At 36.5% G+C, this 18,847-nt stretch overlaps 1 protein-coding gene across 1 annotated transcript in view; it reads left to right on the forward strand.

Moving 5' to 3' along the window:
* SMIM13 (small integral membrane protein 13) overlaps nt 1–18,456 on the forward strand; it is a 48,803-nt gene extending 30,347 nt beyond the window's left edge. Inside the window, exon 2 of the mRNA XM_077143662.1 lies at nt 13,966–18,456. Coding sequence (XP_076999777.1) covers nt 13,966–14,153 — 188 coding nt within the window. The 3' untranslated portion in view covers nt 14,154–18,456. The remainder of the gene's footprint in view (nt 1–13,965) is intronic.
* The last annotated feature ends 391 nt before the right edge of the window (nt 18,457–18,847 follow it).

Here is an 18,847-nt window from a genome sequence, read left to right on the forward strand (position 1 = left end):
CAATATTGTCCTTTTGTGCTTGGTTTATTTCACTCAGGTTGTCTTCAGGGTTCATCCGTGTTGTCATATGAACCAGAACTTTATTCCTTTTTAACGTTGAATAATATTCCATTGTATGTATATACTACATTTTGTTATCCATTCATCAGTTGATGCACATTTGGATTGCTTCCCAAAGATGGGTTACTTCCACCTTTTGGCAATTGTGAATAATGCTGCTCTGAACATCAGTGTGCAAATATTTGTTCGAATCCCTGCTTTTGATTCTTTTTGATATATACCTGGTAAATAGATTGCAGGGTCATATGTTAATCTGTGTTTAACTGAGGAACTGCCCAACTGTCTTCCAGAGCAACTGCACCATTTTACATTCCCACCAGCCAAAAATGATTGTTCCCATTTCTCTCCATCCTCTCCAACACTTACAATTTTCTGTTCTTTTAATAGTAGCCAGTCTAGTAGGTGTGAAATGGTATCACATTATGCATTTGATTTTCATTTCCCTAATAGCTAATGCGATAGAGCATCTTTCCATGTGCTTTTTGGCCATTAGAGAAATGTCTATACAAGTATTTTGCCCATTTTTTAATTGGGTTGTTTGTCTTTTATTGTTGAGTTGTAGGATTTTTTACGTATATATTCTAGATATTAAACCCTTATTGGATATGTGGTTTCCAAATATTTTCTCCTGTTCTGTAGGTTGTCTTTTCACTTTCATGATAAAGTATTTTGAATGCACAAGACTTTTTAATTTTAATGAGGTCCCATTTGTCTACTTTATTTTGTTGCTTGTGCTTTGGTTTAATGTCTAAGAAACCACTGCCTAACACCAGATCCTGATGATGCTTCCCTACATTTTCTTCTAGGATTTTTATATTTCTGACTCTTATATTTAGGTCTTTGATACACTTTGTGGTTAATTTTTGCATATGGTGTGAGATAGGGGTCCTCTTTCATTCTTTTGCATATGAATATCCAGTTCTCCCAGCACCATTTGTTGAAGAGACTATTCTTTCCAGTTGAGTGGACTTGGCAGCCTTGTCAGAAATGTATTGGCTATACTTAAAATTAGACCACCAAGAGAACCTCTTTTGTTGCTCAGATGTGGCCTCTCTCTCTCAGCCAACCGATAAGGAAACTCACTGCCCTCCCCCTCTCTATATGGGACATTGACTCCCAGGGGTGTGGATCTTCCTGGCAATGTGGGACAGAAACCTTAGAATGAGTTGAGACTCAGCATCAAGGGATTGAGAAAACCTTCTCAACCAAAAGGGGGAAGAGTGAAATGAGACAAAATAAAGTGTCAGTGGCTGAGAGATTCCAGAGTCGAGAAGTTATCCTGGATGTTATTCTTACGCATTAAATAGATATCACCTTGTTAGTCAAGACATAATGGAGAGGCTGGAGGGAACTGCCTGAAAATGTAGAGTTGTGTTCCAGTAGCCATGTTTCTTGAAGATGATTGTATAATGATATAGCTTTCACAATGTGACTATGACTGTTAAAACCTTGTGTCTGATGCTCCTTTTATCTACCTTATCAATAGACGAATAAAACATATGGAATAAAAATAAATAATAGGGGGAACAAATGTTAAATTTAGTTTGAAATGCTAGTGATCAGTGAAAGGGAGGGGTAAGGAGTATAGTATATATGAATTTTTTTTCTGTTGTCTTTTTATTTCTTTTTCTGAATAGGTACAAATGTTCCAAGAAATGATGATGATGATGAATATGCAACTATGTGATGATATTGTGAATTACTGATTATATATGTAGAGCAGAATGATCAAAAGTTAAAAAAAAAAATGAATCGGCCGTAGATATGAAGGTCTATTTCTGAACTATCAATTGTGCCAGTATCATGCACTTTTGCCCATTGTAGCTTTAAAACTTTGGAATAAGTTTTAAAGTCAGGAAGTGTGAGTCCTCCAAGTCTTTTCTTCATTTTCAATGTTTTTGGCTATTCAGGGCCCCTTAGCCTTCCAAATAAACTTGATTATTGGCTTTTCCATTTCTTCAAAGAAGGCTGTTGGTATTTCAATTGGATTGTGTTGGACCTGTAAATCATTTTGGGTAGAATTGACATCTTAACAATATTTAATCTTGTAACCCTTGAGTATAGAATGTCATTTCACTTTAGATCTTCCTTGATTTCTTTTAGCAAAGTTTTGTAGTTTTCTATGTATGAATCCTTTACATTCTTGGTTAAATTTATTCCTAGGTGTTAGATTCTTTTGGTGGCTACTGTAAATGGATTTTTTTCTCTTGATTTCCTGTTCAGGTTGTTCATTACTAGTGTATTGAGACACCACTGATTTTTGCGCGTTGGCCTTGTACTTGGCCACTTTGCTGAATTTGTTTATTATCTCTAATAGCTTTGTTGTTGATTTTTCAGGAATTTCTATATATAGGATCATGCCATCTACAAATAATGAAAGTTTTACTTCTTTCTTTTCAATTTTGATACCTTTTGTTTCTTTTTCTTGCCTTTAACTGCTCAGGCTGGAACTTCCAGTACAGTGTTGAGTAACAGCAGTGAAAGTGGGCATCCTTTTCTTGATCCAGATCTTAGAGGGAACACTTTCAGTCTTTCACCACCAAGTATATTAGCTTTGGATTTTTTTTATATGCCCTTTATCATGTTAAAGAAGTTTCCTTGTATTTCTATTTTTCTAAGTGATTTTAGGAATACTTAGATAGGATGCTGAATTTTGTCCAGTACCTTTTCTGTGTCAGTTGAGATGATCATGTGGCTTTTTTCTCCTATGATGTGTTAATCCTAAATTAACAAATTGATTTTCTTATGTTGAGCCACTTTTACATATCTGGGTAGACCCCCCTTGCTCATTCTTTTGATGTGCTGTTGAATTCTATTTGCAATTATTTTGTGGAGGATTTTTGCATCCATATTCATGAGAGAAATTGGTCTGTAATTTTCTTTTCTTGTAGTATTTGGTATCAGGGTTATATTGGCCTCACAGAAAGTATTCCCTCCTCTTTGGGTTTTTGGAAGAGTTTAAGCAAGGTTGGTATTAATTCTATTTGGAATGTTTAGTAGAATTCTCCTGTGAAGCTGTCTGGTCCTGGGCTTTTCTTTGTTGGTAGGTTTTTGATAACTGATTCAGTCTCTTTACTTAAAATTAATCTCTTGAGATTTTTTATTTCTTCTAGAGTCAGTTTAGATTGTTCGTGTGTTTCTGGAAATTTGCCCATTTCATCCAGGCTGTCTAATTTGTTGGCATATAGTTGTTCATAGTATCCTCTTATGATCCTTTTTATTTCTGTGAGGTCAGAAGTAATGCCCCCCTTTCATATTTTATTTTATTATTTGCATTGTCTTTCTTTTTTTTCATTATCAGTCTAGCCAAAGGTTTGTCAATTTTATTGATCTTTTCAAAGAAAAGATCTTTTTCAAAAAAAGATCTGTTGTTTTTGTTCTCAATTTAATTTAGTTCTAATCTTTATTTCTTTTCTTCTGCTTGCTTTGTCTTTAGTTTGTTGTTCTTTTCAAGGTCTTTCAGGTGTGCAGACAGGTCTTTGATTTTAGCTCTTTCTTCTTTTTTAACATAAGTGTTTAGGGTTATAAATTTCCTTCTCAGTACTGCCTTCACCACTGCATCCCACAAGTTTTTGTTTTCATTCTTCTCAAGATACTTATTTCCTCTAATTTCTTCTTTGACCCACTGATTGTTAAAGAGTGTTATTTAACTTCTGTATATTTATGGGTTTTCCAGTTCTCTGCCTGTTACTGATTTCCAGCTTCATTTCCTTATACTCAGAGAAGATGCTTTGTATTATTTCAATATTTTATGTATTTACTGAGACTTTTTTTCTGACCCAACATGTGGTTTATTCTGGAGAACAAGCCATGTGCACTTGAGAAGAATGTATATGCTACTGCTTTGGGGTGCAGTTTTCTGTATGTGTCTGTTAGGTCTAGTTCATTTATCATATTATTCAAGTTCTCTAGTTCCTTATTGATCTTTATTCCAGACACTCTATTTTTTATAAGAGTGATGTATTGAAATCTCCAACTTTTATTCTAGAGGTGTCTCTTTTTCCCTTCAGTTTTGCCAGTTTTGTCTCATGAATTTTGGGGTACCATGGTTAGGTGCATGTATATTTATGGATTGCCCATTTTATTAATATGTAGTGTCCTTCTTTGTCTCTTACAACAGCTTTTGACTTAAAGTCTATTTTTATCTAATAATAGTACAGCTACTACAGCTTTTCTTCCTCTGATTTCTTCCCTTTGTGTATCCTGCTCTGGGGACTCAGGTGGCCTCAATCCAGAAAGGTGAGTTAATCCAGAAGGGTCCATTTTATGAAGAAGTAGCCCAGCAAAAAGAGACTGGATAGAGTGTGTTCACCTCGTGCCAACAGTGCTACCATGGTCTGTCTCCCTCTTTTCTTTTCCTCCGTTGCCGGCCCTTTTGTATGTGGCACTCCTCAGCTGCTTGTATTCCACCCTGGTTCCCTGCAGACTTGGGTGCCTGTGTCTGGATATGTGTGGGGTTCTGTCTTGCTGCTGTGAGTGGCTCTATAGTCTGTATCCTTTGGAGAAGAGACCTGGACCGGCTGCCTCTGTGTGAATCCCAGGCTGTGCAGGCCTGAGTGAGGTGGTAGGGCTTGGGCTGATGGGTCTGGGATGGAAATCTCCTACCTGGTTTTGGAGAGGTTTTTTTTTTTTTTGATTCAGCACTTGTGGAGTCCTTCGCCAGTCTCTGTCATCCTCCAGAGTTATAGGCAAGTGGGATTTTTCCTTTTATTAGTTGATTCTGAGGGGAGACTTTTCCAGGGGATGTCTTATGTCACCACATTGGTGATGTCCTGTTAGATATTCTTTTAAGGCATTAGAGAAACAGTGGAAAACAGTGATAAAGCATATGTTTCCCTTCCTTAAGAAGCATGCATTTCTTGGGGAAGACAGATAAGAGGATGGAGGTTAGCTCGAGGTGCTAAAGTGATCACCTAAGACAGCAAATATTGATAATGCTATCACATTTAAACATTTTATATGAAAACCTATTTAAATAAAGATTTGTATTTAAAATTTAAATATTATGTGTTTACAATTTAAAAATGATTATACTGATGGTGCTTAAAATTCTCAGTAACAATAGTAGTAGTCTCAAGTTGTTTGTGTAGTTTGCCCTGGAGAGTAAGAGACTGGAGGCTAGGAGGTAGTAGCAATGGCTAACATTTGATGGTTGTATTATGTGCCAGATACTTTTTAGCATGTTACATATGTTAACTCTTTTTATTACCACACTGATCCTTTGAGAATGAATATTGTTAACAGGTCTCTTTTATAGAAGAGGAAACTGAGGCCCATAGAGGTTAACTTTCCCAAGGTCACTTATTTGCAAGTAATTTTTGAGTTAGGATATATGGCAGAGTGGTGTGGCTCCAGCATGCCTCTGAAATATAAGAAATTACGGAAATAATTCAGTAAAGAGATAATGACAGTTTGGTCTAGGATAGGGAATGCCTCTGGAAATGTAGAGAAACAGATGGCAGAGAATTTACTAGAGTAGAATATGGCACTGAGGCAGAGTAGGGGAGGGGCCATGTGCTGAAGAGGAACTCTTTCTCAACAAAGAGGTGGAGAAGGGGACACAATTTCCATAACAGAAATACAAAAATCAGGAATCAGGAGGAGCTGGTTGAAATATCTGTGTGTACGTGTTGACATTTATATGTACATAAATACCTGTGTGTATGTCGGGGTAGAGAGAGAGAAAGAGAAATGAGAGAGGAAAAGGTGTCTTCCAGCCAATCAGATAGAATTTCCATCCTGGGATTTAAGAAAGGTGGAAGGTCTGGATGAAAAATTTGGTTGTCCATTTATATGGAGGTGAGACTTGAAACTGTGGGACTGCCGTGATCACCAAAGGAAGGAGAGAATAGAAAGAGAAAAAAAGAAGTTAAAAAAATGGCAACTTAAAAATGTACATTTATTGGGTAAAAGAGTTTTTAATGAGAATGTATTATGATTCACAGTTGTGTAATTCAGTAGTGGTATCTCCATGGGCATCAGGCTTTGTCTGGTATGTCATTAGGAACGGTTATGCAGTGGAGAAAGTTCTGTGGAGAAAGAGTTGGAAGAATTTTCCTCTATTTTGGCTTAGCCCATGGCTGCCTTCAGAATAAAATGGAAACAAATTAATAATAGGACTGAAAGTGGAAAGAAGTTTTATATAACTGTAAGGCTGGTATTGAGCCTACCAGTTAGTCATTTAGATGCCATCATGAAGGTAGGATTATATTTAATTCCATCATAATGATTGTACAGTTTACAAAGATAAGAAGTATGTGGTAATACTCCACCTAGGTTTTTGGATTAAAACGAACTTGGTGGTGAAATCAAATTCTCATTCCCTAAATAGTATTTTATGTTTTAGCCATCTTTAACCATCAAATCTAAGAAATTTGAAACACTTTTAAAAATTCAATGGGTGTGAGTCATTTTGGGCCTTTATTTTCTTATCTATAAAAGGGGGATAATGATTCTTGGTTTTCTTATCTATAAAAGGGGGATAATGATTCTTGGTCTAACTAACATACGACTATTGTGAGGTATAAGTGAGATGTTGAATGTTAAAGCCCTTTGTGACCTGAGAACTCTATAATGAAGGTAGAGTTACTGTCCCCCCGTGTGTATTGGTGGTGATAGTTCATCACACTGGTTCATCTGTAATCACTTCCTCTCTGCTGCCGGTGCATTTATCTTGCATAGAAAAAGAATGTACAGTGCATTTCATGAAATTAATCCTTTGAAGTAATGCTTTGTTATCAGCGCACACAAGCGAGTACTCCTTTGATTACCCAAGAATACACACCCTCTGTTGCCAGCCAGTTTTTCTGGCATACTGCTTATCATTGTGAGCCTGGAGCAAGGCACAGACTTGCCTCTTAAATTGTGAGAAAACAGAATACGTGTTTTGGTAATCAGAGTAAGTTTCTGACCATAGGCACAAATAATTGTTAGGCAGTCCTACCTGCTGCCCCCTGACCCCCTTTCTTCTCCTCTCTCCCTTCCATTTCTGTTACTAAATCCTAGGACATGGTGGTACAAGACACATGCTCCATTGAATAAGAGTAGGGCAGGAGTTTTAATATCTGTATCATGTTTGGTTGAGGGGAATTGTGTGAGCCATACAGTATTTGCATAAGAGGGCAGGGTTCAAAGCCAAAACCCCTTTCAGTAAAAGGTAGTCTGGATTTTAGTGGTTATTTCCCTTTTACTCCCCAAGATCACGTATACACACGTGGGAAAAGTTAGTGGCTAGGGCTCAGAGTCCAAATTAGGCTGGTCAGTTCTTATGGTAAATTATAGTTACAAGTCTGACCCGGGAATTCTTGTGTCTCCCAACTGTACGTCTACACACACATACCCTTCTCATGCTGTTGGGGCTCTCTTAGGACCAGTAACTTGTAGATAGAGAATATTTCTTCATTTTCTGTTAGTTAACTTTCCGTTTACTCATTTATATTCATAGTATACAAAAGTGTGAACCCTGACTACGTCAGTCTGTTATATTAAACCATTCTATTAACCAGAGAGCATGTAATTCTAGTTGGAGCAAAGACATAATCATTCTTTACGTCTAGCTTCTGACTGTTCTCAGGGATTTTCTGAGATAGGCTGTCTGGTCCACTGTTCCATCACTTTCCCGCTGGAACTCTGTTCTTAATCCCTGCTCCCCACTGGAACTCTATTTTTAATCCATGTTTTCCTTTTCCTTGACCAGTGTCCATAACTGATTGGCAAAAGTTCTTGTGTTTTCTTTTCACTCTGTCTTTTTCATACCTACATCAGAATCACATAGGGAGCTTAAAAACAAAAACAGCAAAAAAACAAGCTCCACCCCTAGAAATTGTTATAGGATATCAAGGATGAGACACTGGGAACCTGTAGCTTTTAAGTTCCCCTAGCAGATTCTGATGGGTTGGTAGTTTAAGTGATCATTCTTGTAAAAGGCAGTAACATACCACATATCTTTAACTAGGATGATCCTGTTGGATAATAAATACTTTTGGCTTTACCTTACCTTTGTGGGTGCTCTTTTCCCTAAACAGGAGTATCTGCCTTCTACTCCATCTGATTCACACTTGCCTCCCCCAAGTAATTCTTTTGCTGAAGAAGTCAGGGACCTCTATCAGTGTAGATGTTCATCAAATGTCACATTGTGTAGAGGTTTTAAAGAAATAGAGTTAGATCCCAAGAAGATCGAATATTTTGGTTGGACTTTATCCAACTAATTAATTTGCTTAGCTCTGGGGTGTTTTGGGGGTGTGTTTCTTCTAGTAAAAAACATCCACCAGGAGCCTATTGCCTGATAAAGTTAAAAGAAACCTCATCAATGGGGATCTTTTTGCAGACTATCCCAACTACTCCCTTCCAATCTCTGAAAACTGCCCTTTTACTTTCAAGTGCAGACCCTTTAGCCATGTTCACAGTACCTGCCCCCACCCTCAGGTAAAGCAGACTGGTTCTGGAGCTGACAGTTGACTTAGACTGCGTTTTTTTGTTTTGTCTTGTTTTGTTTTGAGAATATGAACCAAGAAGTGATGGGTGGGGGCAGGGGCAGGGGCCGGGGCGGGGGAGCTCTGCACACAGAGAAACAAAGAGGAGAGTTAAACAAGTATACAGAGAGAAACCGACAATGCTGAGAAAATGACCTCAGTTTGCCAGAGCCTTCCCCTAGTTCTGGTCCCTGGTGAAGTCACTTCCTCCCATGGGCTCTGTGAGATACTCTCATCAGCTTATAACAAATTCCCCCTTTTTGTTTAAACTAGATCTTGGGGGTTTTGTTACTTGAACTAAAAGCTGTTTTATGAAAATAACAGGAAATGAACTATATTTTTATTTGTCATAAGGTCAGTACAAGGGGATATGACATATCAGAAGTAAATGACAAGACAGTCTAGTTACATTGAAAAACATCTGTGCAAAGCTTTTCCTCACAGCAGCTGTACCATGGTAAAAAAAAGTTAGCTATTATTTCCATGTTTAGTTAATATAGTTAGTGAATATCTGTTTAGCTGTTGTACCTGTCACTATAGGACCCCTCTTAGTTTCTGTATTAGTGGTATATTATTTCTATATTAGGGATATTCTCTATTTTTTATTTTTTTGTGGGAAAGCAGTGTCACTACCTACCTGCTTCTTCTCTCCCCTCCACATACATACCAACACCCAGGCAGAATAGGGAAAATAAAAGCATTTCTTCCATGTTTGCTTATCTTCAGAGCTGAGGTTAAAAAATAAAGAGTTTTGGAGTTGGAATGGTTCAGCTGTGTGAGTGAGGGAGGGGAGGGGTGAGTATGGAGTTAGCAGCCATAATTTGCTGCTCTTCATTCTGGAGTTTCTCTCATGGGTCACTGCATTCTGACATTCGACCTGAGATCAAGTCCCATGCATTGTTTGGTTTAAAATGAACTTTTTATTCATTTTATTAAACTGAAGAAAAAGTCTCTGATCTAGCTAAATGCCAATACATCTGCCAAGACTCTGTCTACTACAAGTTATACTCAGTTCCTTATTTTTGTAGATTTCTATGCTGGAGACTTTGCTTTCTGTTAACTTTTCCAGGTGCCCTATAGTGGTTTATAGTTGGAACCTCAATGGGTCAGACCTTTACCATAGTCCCTTTTCAGTCAGTATACCTTTACTCAGTTCCATTACTGTTCTTTATGGTTATTTAATACCCTGTGCCAATGTTGGAATCTTTGCTTATTATGAGGTCAAAGCCATCATTTGAGAGATGGATTATAATTTCCCTGATGACAAATTCATCCTTATAATCTCTATTTAGCAATGGACCTTGGACTAATAAGTTCTTTTAAATTTTATATTAGATTCTCTAACCTAACCTCAAAGTTAAAGAAGTTTTGTTTAGTAAGTCGTTTGAAATCAATTGGCATTATTAATTTAGACCAGTTAATGGCATTGGATATTTAAAATTTTGGCTGCTCTTTTTACAGAAATTTACAAGCTGATTCTAAAATTCATGTAGAGATGAAAGGAACCCTGAATAACCTAAACAGTCTTGAAAAGAGGAGCAAAGTTGAAAGACTCACACTTCCCATTTTTAAACTTATCACAAATTATAGTAATCAAGATTATATGATACTGGTGTAAAGATAAACATATAGTTCAGTGGAATATCAAGTCCAGAAATAAACCTGTACATTTATGATCCATTGATTTTCCAACAGAAGTGATAAAACCACACAGTGGGGGAAAGAATATGTTTTCAACAAATGGTGCTGGGACAACTGGACATCCACATGCAAAAGTATAAATTAGGGTCCCTCCCTCACAGCATATATAAAAATTAACTACAGATAGCAGGCCCAGTGGTCCTGTGGATTTGTCTCTTGGTTCAACAGTGTTTGTTTGGAATAGGCCCAGGGACCATTCCCCCATTCTCTTCAACCTTGGCCCACCCTCCAACTGCTTCTCCAGTTGGAACTCCAAGATCATCTTCTCAGCCATCTCCTGCTTCCAGGATCAGCTGACACCTTTTTTTGTGGTTAATTACTCACTGTTGATGAATTATGAACTCCCAGATCTCTCAGATTTTTTTTCCACTGAAGTGAAAGTCTCTGTCAGCCCCTTGGTCAGCCTTCATCTGTGAGCCTTCTAAACCTACCTGGACATCTATTTTGACCACAAAAACAGATTTGGCTCTGAAGGACATGGACTACTTCTTCCACGAATTGACCAAGGAGAAGCACAAGGGCATTGATTATCTCTTGAAAAATGTAAAACCAGCACAGTGTCTGCACCTCTTCTAGTACATGCAGGATCTGTCCTAAAATGAATGGGGTAAAACGCTGGGCACCATGGAAACCACTGTGGCTCTGGAGAAGAGCCTAAATCAGGTCATTTTGGACCTGTTTGCCCTGGTCCTACCTATGCAGAATCTCATCTCTGTGTCCTCCTGGAGAGCCATTTCCTAGAGGAGGTGGTGAAGCTTATCAATAAGATGGGTGACCATGTGACAAACCTCTTCAGACTCGCCAGCTTGCTGTCCAGGCCAGGCAAGTATCTCTTCAACAGGTGAACCCTCAAGCATGACTAGGAGACTCTGGGGCCAAGAGGCCTTTGAGGGGGACCTTTGCATTCCCCTGGCATCCAGGCTTCTACCTGAAACCTTCCCTCCAGCCAGGAGGTATCTTTTTAACAATCCATCTTGCAGCCCTCTAACCATGAACCAAGTGTAAACAATAATGTTTTTTGCAGCCCAAACTAAACCAACCATGGTGGTGCAATGGTGGCTCAGTGGCAGAATTCTCGCCTGCTATGCCAGAGACCCAGATTTGATTCCCAGAGCCTGCCCATGCCAAAAAAAAAAAAAACCAAACAAAAATAACTAAACCAACCAATGAAACAATAGAACAAAACCAAAAATACTACAGTGGATCGACCTAAATGTAAGAGCTAAAACTGTAACACTCTTAAAGAAATCGTAGGTATAAATCTTCGAGACCTTGAATTAGGCAATTGTTTATTAGATATAACCCCCAAATCACAAGTAACCAAAGAAAATGTAGATAAATTGGTCTTCACCAAAGCTTTTGTGTTTCAAAAGACAATATTAAAAAAGTGAAAAGACAACTCACAGAATAGGAGCAAATATTGGCAAATCATATATCCTGATTAAGGGATTTTTATCAAGGATATATAAAGAGCTCCTACAACTCAGTAATAAAAAGACAAATAACCCAATTAGAATATGGACAAAGGATTTGAACAGATAGTTCTGCAAAGAAGATTATGCGTTCATTAGTCATCAGGAAAATACATGTCAAAACTGCAATGAGATACCACTTCATACCTACTAGGGTGGCTATAATTAAAAAGACAGACAAAAGCAAGTGTTGTTGAGGATGTAAAGACATTGGAACCTCATACATTGCTGGTGTGAATGTGGAAAATGGCTATGGTAAATAGTTTGGCAGTTCCGCAAACAGTTGAACACAGAGTTGCCATATGACCCAGCAGTTCCACTCCTCGGTTTAGACCCAAGAGAAATGAAAGCATATGTTCACATACAACGTTGTATATGAATGTTCATAACACCCCAAAAGTAAAGACTTTATGATTCTTAATAGCTTCAAAGTGGAAACAACCCAAATATCCATTAACTGATGAGTAATCAAAATGTGGTATATCTGTTTGATGGAATATTATTCAGCAATAAAAAAGAATGAAATACTGATACATTACAACATGGATGAACCCAGAAAACATTATGCTAAGAGAAAGAGCCAGACCAGACACAAAAGTTCATGGATTGTATCATTCCATTTATATGACATATCCAGAATAGGCAAATCCATTGAGACAAAAAGTAGATTAGTGTATGCCAAATGCTGGGGACCCAGGGAATAAGGAATGACTGCTAATGGGTATGGGGTATTTTTGGGGGGTGGGATTTGATGAAAATATTCTAGAATTAGATAATTGAGATGGTTGCACAACCTGTGCATATGTTAGAAGCCACTGAATTTTACACTTTGAAAGGGGTAAAATGTATGGTACATGATTATATCTCTTAAAAAAATAATTTTCTGAAAACCAACAGAAGTTACTTCAGATCCCAAGATCACAGCTTATATCAGTGAACACTTTGTAGAACTCTTACTTGGTACTGGTACCTAAACTTTTTAGGTATTTTCTCATTTATTCCTCCTGGTAGCCCTGTGCACCTTCTGTCTGAACTGGGTCTCCTGACTCCTTCTCCAGTCTTTTCTGTTAGTTTGCTCTGCCTATTTTGCAGAGAATTTCATGTGAAGGGAGAGCATGGTAATCTGGAATTCCATTAGAATATGTTATTTTATCAAGTTGTTTTTTCCTCAAACACTCAATTGACCTTAATGTATTTATGCTGTGCTACAGTTAGTACTCAGAACTCAAGCTTGAAAGAAAATACTTGAGAAATAGTATAAATCTCTGAAGATAGTCTTTGGATATCAAGGTAATTATTATATAATCCCCTTTAGAAACTTCCTTAAAGTGACCATTCATCATGGCCGTTCATCTTGGTTGCAGTGTGATAACCCGAGGTAGAAAAGCTGATTGAATTTTTGGTTTTATGAAATGCCAGTCATTAGGATATGTTTTGGTCGGTGGCTTTTTTACAAAACCAGTGAATTTAAAATAGGAGGCATCAAGAAAACACATGAGCACGAAAAATTCTGTTACAGTGATTTATTTCATGCTCTTAAGGTTTATGAGTTCAGAGATTTTATCCTGTTTCTTCCTTTGATTGTTTGTTCCTGATTAGTAAGCATCAAAAATTTAGACTTAAAACTCCTTTAAAAAACAAACAAGACTTGGTTAGTATTTTTACTTAAGGAGAGACATAAAAATACTGTATTTTTAAAATCTTCAACTTAAGATATTGGTTTTCTGGCTTTATTCCTTAATCATGGAAATTAAATAAAATGTTTCATTTTCTGTGAAAGTTTTTTATTTCTAGAAACTTATAAATAGCTTGATTTTGACTGAGTTGATTCCTTCCATTTAGTGTCTTTGGTATTCTGATTGAAGTGAACTTGCTTTTGGCAAGGAACATAGAAAGTCCCAGTAAATAGCAAAATATTTTCTTCCCCAGAAAAATTTGATTTTAATATAATAAACACTTGTGTTCAGGATTACTCTCGTTTACAATTTAAATGTAGATGGATCGAGCTTGGATACTAAATTCTATGAGGACAGAAATTTTCCGTTTTTACCACCAACGTTACTCCCAGAGTTTATCCTTGTGTCTGACATATAGTAAATGCTTAATAAATATTTATTACAGAGATGTATTTTCATCACATATATCTTTTTATTCTCAGTACTATTGTGCATTGTTTTCCATCTCCCCTGCCCCAACTCGTATGTTCTGAATTGATGACATTGTGTATAATAACTTTTCTTAATGTTTTTGTTTCTCTTTAGGTTGGTATTTCGTATGGCATCTTTTTTTATCTAAATTCAAGTTTCTGCGGGAACTGGTGGGAGACACAGGATCCCAAGAAGGAGATCATGAGCCTTCAGGGTCTGAAACAGAAGAAGACACCTCATCCTCTCCACACAGGATCAGATCGGCTCGCCAAAGGAGGGCACCTGCTGATGAAGGCCACTGACCCTCAGACACAGTCCTTTATTAGTGAATGATGATGGCAGTGGTTGGGAGCTTCTGTATTTAGTGGTATGGTCGTGAAATTTGCTAAAAGAGTGAAGAACATGTGTGCGTGAATTTTAAGTCAAATTAAAAAAAAAAGATTTATATGTAAGCCATATAAAAGGGAATTAAAACCAAACTGGACCATTGTAGATATTATCTTAAAGATAATCTTTGTTTTACTAGCTTTCTAATTATATGCTTATTCTTTAGCTCTTGGGCTTATTTTACTTGCACTGATGTAAATCTGGTAAACCTTATAGGCTTGAGAAATCATATTTTATCAGTTCTAAAATGTACATATTTCTTCATATTTTAACTTGCTGTCAACCAGGTGATAGTCATGATGTAATTACCCTGCCTATGCCTGGGTGAAGTTTGGAATAGTGTGTCATCACTTTAACCAAATTGTGTATTGTTGATATCAAACTTGTTAGGTTTAATTGCCATTTAAAAATGTCTTCAAAAAGATTACACTATGATTCAGCATTGAAAAGAAAAGTTATTGCGTATGCAGAAAAGCGTGGAAACAGAGCAGCGGGGCGTACATTCGATATTAGTGAAGCAGATATTCGTCGTTGGAGGAATGACTGCAAGTCCATATTTTCTTGCAAAGCAACAACAAAATGCTTTACAGGACCTAAGAAAGGAAGATACCCACAAATAGACGAAGCTGTGCTACATTTTGTCAGTGAGACACGTGCAAAACAATTGCCTATCACACGCCAGGTGATACAGTTGAAGGCAGGAGAATTTGCTAAAACCTTTGGAATAGATGAAACAAAATTCAAAGCAACAAGAGGCTGGTGTGACCGATTCATGCATCGAGCAGGACTTTCGTTAAAGCGTCAAACATTGTCTTGTCCAAAGTTTCCTGCTGACATTAAACAGAAGACAGTGATGGAGTACTCTTCTAAGAAATGCTACATCACTAATACTCTTGATGGCCCAGGGGGCATTATTGTCTGGAAAAATGCACACATACATGACTGTGATTTGAAAAGTGATTCAGAAGAGTTGGACTCAGAATATGAAGTCATAGTTATAACTTAACCAGTTTATCTCACTCATTTATTTTACATATGCACCAGATTTATGTGATAAAAATCTGTTACCACTAAAAAGAGCTCTTTCAGTAAAAATAAAATAAACATTTTACATGATAAGAAAGCATTGTGTCATAGTTGAATTGGACAGTGTTCTTTCTTAGTGATGCATAAAATAAGGCATCTTAACAGTTGATGTTATCTCAGATTAGATCGAAATGTAAAATAAATTTATTTTTCTTTCTAGTAAAGCAATTATTTATTGGGGAACTTAATTTTGACACATATTTTCTTGTTAAAATAGTTATCATATATGAAATGCTTTTTATCTGTAACCTAGTCAAGAGTTGAGAGTAGTAATTTAGGAATCTGAGACATATCTTCTACGTTAGGAAGAGAAGGATTAGTTACTCCCTTTATATGGGAGGACTTCATGCTTAAGGCATGTGTTGTGGAGGAAATACTTCTTCACAAACAACAACTCAGTGATAAGACTTCAAAGGTACTTGGTATTAAGGAAAAAATAGAGCGGGTAAAAATACCCACTTAACTGTAAATGACTCTTGCCAGGATTCCATGTTTGTCTTCGCTGAACTTTGGACTCAGTGTTTACTAGAGAAGAGAGATATGGACTAAAGAACCTTCCTGTTTAGTTTTTGGCATTACTTACTTAGTAGAAGAATAAATTGCAAGGCCAATTAATTTTATTATTCCAAGTTCTTTTTCAATCCTATGTTTTAACTTTTGTTTCTCAAGAGCTACTCAGAAAATATCACCTCTATTTTTATGTTTGATACCTCAGACTTACTGCTGGTTTTGTTTGTTATATTAACAGTTTATTTGATCTGCCCCGGGTTGTATTCCTGATGAAAGAGTCATATTCTCTTTACTGTCATTGTAGGTCTTTGGATATGCAGAAGGTGAACTCAAAGAGCGTAATTTGGATTTTAATTATTTTCTAGGGGAAATTCCCAGCAGCTGAGAGTGGGAGACAACCTTTCTGTCTTCACTTCCTAATTGGATGCAATTTCCTATTTTTGTGTGACTCCAGGGATTAACAAAAACAGTGACAGAATTTTCAGGCATTAATTTTAATGTTTCATAATAGCTAAATATCACATTAAAATGAAAAATATTAAAAGATACTTGTTAGTGGGGAAGGACATTTCAGTTGGATCTTTTGTCATCTAATATTATGAGTGGATTCTGCTTTATAGCGGATAGCTGAGGCTTAGATAATAATAGTTACTGAAAAATACTTTAAGTGGCAAACTTCCTATTGTGGCAGCATTAAAGAGTGATGACTGATGTAACCGTTCCCCCCAAATCTACAAGGGTCACCCTCAGATTAGTACAAGTTGATCCATGTAAATGTTGGCATTATTAACATTTATGCTTCCAACATCTTATTTCACAGACTTTTAAGAAATGTTCTGCTTAACTTATTTGAGAAATATAATGCAAAACATGGTAAACCCCACATTCACCACATTTTAACTCTCACTTAAGAGAATAAAAAAAAAAGGTTGATGCCAATGTGGAAATTCTTTAAACTAATTCCTTTGCTTAAAACTTCCTTTTCTTTTTAATTTTTTTTCTGCAGAAAAAAAATCCTCACTGGACACCTGCCCCACCACATACACTCACACACACACCCATACACACATACACCCATATTACATATTTCTCAGGCCACCAAGAGAGGAGAGAAAAATAGTTGCAAACATAGAATTATTTATGTGATAAAGTTTTCCTGTTCTTTTCCTCCTGTTCTTTTTCCTGTTTTGCATTTGTAGCTGAATTTACTGGCACTATATCCAAGTGCATTTTCAGTCTCTCAGTAGGAGATGGACCAGCCTGTGGTTAATTTTAAAGTTTAAAAGGTTATGAGCATAAAATACACATACAGGTATTAGAGACTTATCTGAATTCTCATACACAAAAAAAATGATCATCATAAAATACGTTATCTTTTGAGGATTAATTCTGAAATTGGGATAGGTTAGTTTTACTCCCTCCCAATTAACCAAATCATTCCTCAATCTTATCCTTTCTTCTTTTGCCTTTGAAACTTTTGTGAAAATTGCCTGTCTCAATTCTATTGGTAGTATTACTCTAATTAAAATGCCAAAAAAGGAACTAAATATTTCTGTATTACTGTTAAGTGAAGTTTCTAATATCTACATCAAGCTAAAAGTAGGATTCATCTATTGGACTTTGTAATGACATTTTCATGGTGGAAAAAATACTTTGTTGCATGGTCCACAGCTAATTCCCAGATTTGTTGACCCATTTCTTTAGATATGTTTGGTTTAAAAACAATTTCAAGATGTTATTTTACTGAATGTTTGGAATATATTAGATAATGCTTTCACAAAATATGACATTTTAAACCAAAATGTGTTGAAAGATTTGAAAGTAGAGCATTTTTGCTTTTAGAAACAGCAACAGTTTTTGGCATTATTCTTAGTCAATGATGCAGTCTTTTTAAAAAGTCACTTTTTTCTTGAAGGTTATGTTTTAATATATAAGACATAACTAATGCAACTTTAGATTTTGATGATAAACTTCAAGTGTTTTTATATTTGAAGTTGACTTTTAAAAGCCAATGAGCTGCTTGCCTGCCATGCGGGAGATTGGGCCTTGATTCTGGCCCTTGCACCTCCCCCCCCCAAAAAAGGCCAAAAGTTAGAGACTTTCAAACAACTAGTAAAGTAGTACTTTGTCAAAGGCTCTAGAATTAAAGCACCGTGTATCATCTGCTTTTAAAGTATCCTATAGTTTTTAACTTAAAGCATAACAAGTAACCATGTTATCTTCTACTAATAGATGACACATTTCCCATTTGATAGTGTCCATGTATTGCCTGTTTAGTGAAGAGTGTTTAACATTTACCCTCCAAGTCAGTCCTAAGCATAACCATTCAACAAATACTGCTGCTGAAGTTTCTTAAAGGAAACATTCTGTGCTGTACTATGATGCGTTGTCATCCTGCTGCTTCACTTGATAAGGAATTAGACTTGTGTGTGTTAACAGTATCTTTGTGTAACAAGATGTAAAATAAGAGACGAGGAATGTTTGTAAAATGATCATTTACCTCTCCCTTGTTTTTGTTTTAAAAATGGTCAGTATACTCTATCTAAGCTTTTGTGGTTTGTCTGTGTGATGTTTTAACTTTTCACTTTAAACTGCACAGAATAAATTAAATGGAAAACAAAAGATGTGTATGTCTCATTGATAAAGTATAAGAAGTAACCCTGAAGAGTACGTTGGACATGAAGGAATTTAAAAGCAGTCATTGTAATACTAATGGTTCATATTTCACATCATTTTGCAAATTCTCTAAAAATCCCAAAGTATTAAGAGGATAAGCAGTAGTATTCTAAGTGCTATGAAAGTAATTGACTTAGAACCTAAAGAGCATATAGTACTAGGTCTAAATGAGTCAGGTTGTGAGTTTTTCTGTAGGCAGTGCTCAGCTGCCAAGAATGTAGGATGGAAAAAAGTGGATTGTGCTGGGGTCAGATTGTTAAGGTCTTGCCTACCTTAAAATGACAAGGCCATTTAGAGGTTGTTGAAGATTGGGATTTGAGCTGGGTCATAAAAGAAT

This window comes from Tamandua tetradactyla, chromosome 25, assembly GCF_023851605.1.
Source record: "Tamandua tetradactyla isolate mTamTet1 chromosome 25, mTamTet1.pri, whole genome shotgun sequence".
Classification (NCBI taxonomy): domain Eukaryota; kingdom Metazoa; phylum Chordata; class Mammalia; order Pilosa; family Myrmecophagidae; genus Tamandua; species Tamandua tetradactyla.